The following is a 7990-nucleotide window of genomic DNA, read 5'->3' as shown; positions in this document are numbered from 1 at the left end:
AGAGAGAGAGAGAGAGAGAGAGAGAGAGAGAGAGAGAGAGAGAGAGAGAGAGAGAGAGAGAGAGAGAGAGCTTGTCTAACATCTGAGTTGATTAAGGGCACTTGCCGAGGGCATTTGACGAACCAGGGCTTCTACTTGGTAACTTGTCTTGTGTGTGGCCATTTTCAAACCCAGCCTACATTAGCTGGTTTAGTCCCTTGAGACCCTTACTGTGCATATCCTGGCTTGCTGCCAAACCTAATGCGTCGAAGCAAAGCTCTTGATAGAACAAGGATGGGCAGGGAAAAGCACCATGCTTTTAACTGGGACCTGAGCAGGACACACAGAGAAAATGCCAGTAGGTTCTGCCCTGCAGGGCAAAAGCCTAAGAGAACAACCAAAAGATATTTAATATGAGCAGGCCTTTTCTCCTAGACCTCAAAATAGATCCACAGATCACTGTGTGTGGGAAGTACCCACCCCAAGGTAAAAACAAAACCGTCCGTGTAAGTTACTTCTTACTGTTTTGTCACTACCAGAACAGTTACTCATACGCTGGACAAAGATGATGCAGGCCAGAATCTCTTAGCCCATGGCCACTGTGTTTACAGCCAAGAGCAGAGAGAGGAGTTAGGGGCCACAGGCTGTAGTGGAAGGGTCTGCATCACGTACTGCAAGAAGAGTGGATTCCCCGGGGCCATTGCATAGGGAGTGGCCCCTGCTTTCTCCTCAGTCCTCTCACAGATAGAATGATTACATAGCATCCTGGCTCATCAATACACTGTGCCAGGAGCCGAGAGTGAGGCCTTAGGGGTGATTCAGACAGACACCAGCCCTGTCCCTGTGGGGTTCCTCAAGGATACACCTTTCAGGAGGAGAGCTTCACAGATCCCTTCCCCGACGGCTGACAACAGAGGCTCTTATTCCTAAAGAGGCTGAATGTCTTCATGGAGAGATGGAACCATCTAGAAGGGTGCTTATTGTTTGTTATACGAAGGCTTTGGCTGGCTACTTAGGACCACGGCAGTAGGGAACCTGAGACAGCCTGCAAAAGGGGATGCGAGTGGAGGGAGCTGCTCATGCTGACTTGTGGAGATGGGGGGCAGCTCCGGTTGTGATTCCATGACTCTGAGTGTTCCAGGCACTTTCTTCTTTTTCACAAGGGCCTGAAACTGTCCGATCACATCACCTTCAGTTCATACAGAGGTCAAGGTGAAGGCAGTCATCTCCTGCTTCTCGGAATGAAGGCGGGGGCAGGGTGCTACGTGGATCAGGCAGAAGGGGACAGGCAAGCCCTGCAGACCTCACAGGCTCCAGGCTGGGGCTGGGGGTTAAGGGGCAACTCCTGCCTACTGCTGTCTAGATGCATTTAGCAAGACGGCTCAGTTCTCTTCAAGGCCAGACTACAGTAGACACAGAAGGTCTTGCACGGTGACTACCGCCGCTGACTTCTAACCCACCGAGGATGTCCGCAGCTGTGCCACTTAAGGGGGAATGGAAACTAGAGACGTAAGGGGTCACGGAGGCCAGAGAAGCTGAGATGGCATGGGGCTGGAGAATAGCTTCTACAGGAAAATACACATCAAGTGTCGGTGGGAGCTGGAAGCCCTGCCTCCCTCTGAGTGGAAGGCACAGAGCCCCGTGGCACTAAAAGCCACCGTGACAATAAAGAACGTCTCTTAACTGAGCCTACACTATAACTGCAACTGGGTCTGGGAGACCATGACTATCCCATGGTATGAAAAACCCAGAGATACTGAAGGTTCAGAATGATAGATAACCTCATAGCTGCAGAAACTGGGGGGCTAGTGAGGTACTGCCTCTGTGCCCTGCAACTATAGCAGCCAAAATTCATCCTGACAGCGCCTAAAGTCCTACCTCCCCTACCTACTCGGTGGGGATGCAGATAACACAGGGCAGTGGGTATTTACTTCGTGTGAAATTAAAACCCATCTCTGCCAACTGATCCAAGAATTAGGACAGTAGCTCGTGCGCACCGTGTCTCTCGGTGCTTGAGAGACCCTTTGGGAAAATAACGTGTCACTGCAAACCTAACCAGCTGTTGGATACAAGTTAGTCCTGATTCTCTGCCCTGGGAACGAACAGCTTCCCAAACAAGTGTTTGTAACAAGACATTAGCAACAAGGGTTTCCGCACGCAAGTAGGGTATTATAGCCAGTGCTGTGCCTGGCCTCAGAGCTGTGGGTGTCAGTGGCTCTGCCAAGAGCTACACAGTCCCGATGTTTCTGTATGTGAGGGGGTGTGGCCAAGAAACTGCCTGCATGACTGATCTAGGATACAGTTGTATCCTATTGTTGAGCTGAGAGAGAGAGAGAGAGAGAGAGAGAATAGTCAGGGGCATCGGGAGCGTCTGGAACAGAGAAAGTAGACTGAACATGGCCAGCAGATTGGACACGGCCAGGGCTAGGGAACTGGGAGAGAATGCTGGAGATAGTGGGATAGCAAGAGATAGAGGATAGAGCATATGAGCATATGTATACATACGTGTGTGTGTGTGTGTGTGTGTGTGTGTGTGTGTGTGTGTNTGAGGAATAGCTGTCTCTTAAACTCACAGTTTGAGGGTACAGTCTACCATGGGGGAAAGCATGGCTACAGGAGCCTGAGGCAACTGGTCACACAGCATCTGCAGGTGAGAGAGAGAGAGAGAGAAAGAAAGAGAGAAAGAGAGAGAGAGAGAGAGAGAGAGAGAGAGAGAGAGAGAGAGAGAGAGAAGAAAGAGAGTCAGTGGGAGCAAGAGAGAGTACTGAGATTAAGAGGTGAGAGAGAGTGTAGGAGAGTAAGAAGGTGAGTAGTGAGCTAGCCTGCTCACAAGGAGAACTAGAAGCTGCAGGGAGGGAATCCTCTGAGCAGGAGGGAGTTCAGGGTAGGTAGGGGAGGTAGCTTGGACTTTCAAATATGTAACAGGTACTTGTGATCCTGAGGGAGCCTGGAGGCCAGCGTGGGCTTTCAGATGCTGATAGGGTACCCAGGTAGCCTATCATGAGTGTCCCTCATGCCAGAGGTAGTGGAAGTGATCGCTTTTGGCAGATGGGAACCAGCTTCGCAAGCTCCGGGGGAACGCTGCTTTTCATCTAACTGTCAGAATCTCTCCTGTCATCTAGGCTGAGCTCATTTCCGGGTGTTTGGGTTGTCTTTGGGGTTTGGGGGAATTAGTTTTCTTGGGACCTGACTGTACATGTTACACAGACCTCAAAAACATCCTCTCTACCGTGTGTATTGTTGTAGATTTATCCTGGCAGTTTCTGCTGGGTCATAGTAAAATGTTTTGTGGAGCAGAAACAGTTTCTGATTCTCACAGTGCATTCTTAACCAAGGGTACTTAATGACCCAAGAGGGCTACCGAGGCGCCAACCATCAAACTCGGCATCCTGGCCACAGAAAAGAAAGTGAGAAAAAAATAAAATAAGTAAACATGAAAGCATATCTCTTCGGTAAAGTTTCTCTAAAAGAAGAGGAGGAAGAGGTAGAGGTGGGAGGGTGTGGCCCATGAGATGGCTGATGAGTTCTTGCTACCATGGACCTGCATTCACCCCTTGCGCCCCACGTGGTGGAATGAGAGAACTGCCACCTACGACTTCTTTTATGACCACCCCTCCCCCAACACACACACCCTGGCACCACCCCTGCAATAAACAAAGAAACAAGTAAACGAGTACATGTTAAGACTAAAGTAAAACATGAAGCTTCGTGCTGGCCCCACCAATATTTCTGTGGCTACCTGTTCCTAACTGCAGCGCAGTCTAGGAAAAAGTGTCTGGGTAGGCAGACATCACTCCCGAGAACGCAGGAGTCTGTTAGTGAAGAATCAGGGGTCAAGGACCATCATATGGCTGTATGGTACAGCTCACCTGTGACTCTGGATTTGGTGGTAAGGTGCAGAGAGAGCCTCACACCTTAGTCTAGCATGGGGAGGAGGCTGAGGTCTCTGGATGACCTCCCTTGATCTTTTCTGCATTACAGATCTGGTTCTACACCAACAGCATCTTTGGGAAAGCTGGGATCCCTCAGGACAAGATCCCGTACATCACCCTGAGCACGGGAGGAATTGAGACACTGGCTGCTATCTTCTCTGTAAGTCGCCAAGGGCTCCTGAGAATGCCATAGAGGCTGGATGGCACACAGGTATCCAAGGGAGCTATTAGGGTTTGCTTCCTGAGGGGGGGTGTGGCCTTGTCAGGGGACCCGGTCTAGATTTGGGAGAGCCTTATGCTCTACAGACCCCAAGCGCACTTAGGCTCTTCCCCTCTGAATCTCAACTCTTCTTAGCGCTGGCTGTGCGATGATTTCTGAGCCTTATTTTCTCTCTTGACGAAGCACTCACATCTGTCTTCTTGAGGGATGTAGGCTGTGCTTCGCTCTGTAGATACACAGTACCCCTGGGATTCGTCAGCCATGAAAGAGGTATGAGCCGACACGTCTGATGTGGCAGAGTCTGGGAGATGACCTGGAAAGAGATGCTTGGTGGCCAGTCTCTCTCACTACTCCCCACCAACAAGAGTGATGTCAGCACAAACGGGCAGATTCCATACCCTCCTGCTGACTTGTCAGGAGAGTCAATGTTTCTCCTTGCCTTCCTGGATCAGTCTAACAACCTACTTCTTAAAAACCGAATACCATTAGAAATGTAGATGAGTGATGCTTGGGCTCTTTCCTGACCTGCTTTTTGTTAGGGGGGGAAAATGTTTCAGTGCTTTGTTATTTGCAAGTGTCACCCAAATTCTGTCTCCAGCTCTAGACGTTATTCCGTTATTAATTCTAACGTTGATCAATGGAACTCAGGCAGCCTGGGTGGGAATAGCGGAGGAAGCAGAAGAGGACTTGGAACCCAGAGAACATAAAAGAATAAAAAGATTGCCTCTAGCCAAGCTGTGAGGGGTAGCCTGGGAAATGCCCTGCCATCTCTACTGTGTGTCCAGCTTTGTTCTGTGCCTGGGAGGCTGCAGCTCTGTCAACATCCCAGCCTGGGGCCTGCTTTTTGTTTGTTTGTTTGTTTGTTTGTTCATCCGGCCACGTTAGTTAATGGGGTGGGGGGCATCAGATAGCCAGAAAAGCATCTGTCTGAAAAGTTGCTCTGGGAATGAAGGCTGTATCAACCTCACATGGCCTGGGCTCCCATTCTTATTCTCCATCCATGGGGTGGGGTTGTTGGCGTCTCTGCTCAGAACATGGACGGAGCAGGTGCCCATCCCAGCTTTGCTCCTTGTGAGACAGGTGACTCTCTAGCAAGTTGTCCGATGTCTCTGCGGTTCCCTTCTCCCTTTTATATAAGGACACATCCCTGCCTCACAGCCACAGACTGGGGAGTAAACAAATGACACTAAGTGACTGGCAGAGCTGGAGGATGGGGCATCCTCTGCTCTGTGTGGACAAGTAAGTCACACCCTGTCACCTGAAGTGAGGAACTTGTCCTTGTGTCCTTGCAAAGAGAATTTCCAAGAACATCTCTCTTTCTCTGTCTCTGTCTCTGTCTCTCTCTCTCCCCGTGTGTGTGTGTGTGTGTGTGTGTGTGTGTGTGTGTACACGTGTGTGTACACGTGTGTGTACGTGTCTCACACATGAGCTTCAGAACTGGACAGCTCTATAATTCCATCCTGATGTCCGCTTACCAGCGAGGTGGGCTTAGGGAAATTACCATACATCTCTAAATGGATTTGCATATTTATAAAATGAGCTTTTAACCACCCCACCCCCGCCATCTGTGGCAGGAAAACATTAATGGGTCCCAAAGTCCCCAGGTCTGAAGTCACAGGCCATGAGATTGGGTCAGAGGGAACTTGATAGGTGAGAGTAAGGCCTTGGAGATGCACCTGGGCTTATCTGGGCAAGCAGTGAACCTTCGAAGTGACAAAAGGATGAGGTGAAAGGTCAATGAACAGCAGACATACGCTTGACGCAGAAGGGGCGCCATTGCTGCCTGGCCTGGAAGATGGTGAGGGAGTTAGATTAGAGAACCTGGAAGGCCCCAGGGGAAATGGAAAAGCCAGAACAGAGAACCTATAATTCCTCAGGGAAATAGGAAAGCCAGTCTTTCCTCCCCCAGAGTCTTCACCCCTAAAACTGTGAGATTTCCCCTGTGAGATCTGTTCTAGACCGCTGGCCGCCCAGAGCAAAAAAACGGCTACCTTTGAGTTGGTTTAAGCTTCTTGTTAAAGTAACAATGAGATACTTTAACGCTGCAAGAAAGAGTTGTCATGGAAACAAAAATCAAAGCCTATGGCGGCTCCTCTCCTCCCCCCAAACTCAACATTCAGCAAGTCCTTTGCCTTTCCCAAAGTTTGTGTGACCTGCTTTTCAGGGCTACACAGACAACTTCATCCAACCTTTCAGGGAAATTGTCTATCAATAAAAGGACACCCTGGTTTCTGTCCCCAGTCTCGTTACTAAGATTTTTGACTGTCTATTAAAATGGCTTGGAGGCCTAATAAAACCTGAGATAGAAAGACACTTGTGTTCTTTTGATCTGCCATTAATTTGGGCAGTGGCCGTCACTCAGCAGCTTGCTGGCTGTAAATAATTGCCATCTTGCAGAACAGCTGGCTCTGCAGGCTGTGTTTTATGGCTTCAACTGTGTTGTTCAGATGCCTGAACTTCCAGTGAGGAAGTGTCATTCACCCATGAGGAGGAGGGCAGCGGTCATGGGGGAGCCAGCTCTACCTCTGGTGCGAAGCACAGACTGTGTTATTATCACAAGTCAGGGGCAGAGCCCATAGCTTGGGACTGTGCTACAGTGGACTAAACGCAAATCTTTAAGAGTTTCCAAACTTCCCAGGAGTCCTGAGATTTTCAGTGTCATGGTCTGCATTCTCTGTGGCCATGAGGGTGACAGGGCACGAGAGGGACATGTTTGGGCTCAGAGGTCTCCCAGCTTTGCCGTTGGTCATGAACTGGGACCAGCTTTGGTGCCAAATGCCTAGCTTTTCAGACCCTTGATTTCTTCTTAAGGAGTGCTGGTAGTAACAGATCACACCATCAGGAATTGCTGAAGACTACACTAAGCTCAATGGAGACTCAGTACATGCCACTTGGGATGTGAAACTCACATGCTAACCCCCATCAGTCCCATGCCCCCCCCCCCATTTGGAGACAGGTCACTGCAGGTGATGTTAGTTAAGCTAGGATCAGGTTATTCTAAAGTGAGTTGAGGCCCAAACTCACTGTCTTTATAAGTAGGGAAATTTTGGAAACAGACACCTACAGGGAGACCACCCATGAATATTGGAGTCTCTCTGCTAAAAGATAAGGACACCAGAATGAAGGAGAAGGCCAGGGAAGATCTCAGAAGGCAGAGGATGGTTGGGGCAGATGCTGAGAAGGCAGGGGTGGGCTGGAGCAGACCCTGAGAAAGCAGAGGCGGGGCTGAGGCAGACCCTCCTCAGAGTCATCACAGGGAGCAAGGCTCTTGATCTTGGCATTAAAGCTTGGGACAGATGAGGAGCATCCCTGTAGTCTGAGCCCTTCTGTCTGCAACACACCGTTACTGCAGCCGTGGAAATGAATGCAATCACTGATGGTTGTTTGAGACACAGAACAAAGCATAAAGGGACTCAGCAGAGGAGACACCCCGGCAGGCTAAAACAGAACCAGCCATCTGCTTTGGCCCCACCTTACTCTCTGCAGATGTGAGCGGTTGCAGGCAGCCTCCCTTGAGCTGGACCATTCTGAGAATTAGAACTGGTGTAGGAACTAGACACAGTGCTCAGCGTTTGCAGATCTGACTGTTCAATGACCATCATGCCCTCTGAGAGTTCATTCTTCGCGAAAGCAAGATTTGGGTCTTAGAAGATACCCTGCTCTCTGCCCATCCCAGGCTGGATCTTTTCTTTTCTTTCTTTCTTTCTTTCTTTCTTTCTTTCTTTCTTTCTTTCTTTCTTTCTTTCTTTCTTTCTTAATTAATTAATTAATTAATTAATTTTCCAATTTTTATTAGGTACTTACTTCATTTACACTTTAAACGCTATCCCCAAAGTCCCCTATACTCTCCCCCCCCCCC

General features: G+C 49.4%; 1 protein-coding gene across 3 annotated transcripts in view; it reads left to right on the top strand.

The window, feature by feature from the left end:
- Nucleotides 1-7990, top strand: part of Slc2a9 (solute carrier family 2 member 9) — a 124505-nt gene that overhangs the window by 76163 nt on the left and 40352 nt on the right. For all 3 annotated transcript variants that reach the window (XM_021211027.2, XM_029545481.1, XM_021211028.2), the window contains one exon: nt 3961-4071. In XM_021211027.2, the coding sequence (XP_021066686.1) occupies nt 3961-4071 (111 nt within the window). The remainder of the gene's footprint in view (nt 1-3960; nt 4072-7990) is intronic.

Source organism: Mus pahari, chromosome 13, assembly GCF_900095145.1.
Source record: "Mus pahari chromosome 13, PAHARI_EIJ_v1.1, whole genome shotgun sequence".
Taxonomy (NCBI): Eukaryota; Metazoa; Chordata; class Mammalia; order Rodentia; family Muridae; genus Mus; species Mus pahari.
This window is presented reverse-complemented; position numbering and strand designations above follow the sequence as displayed.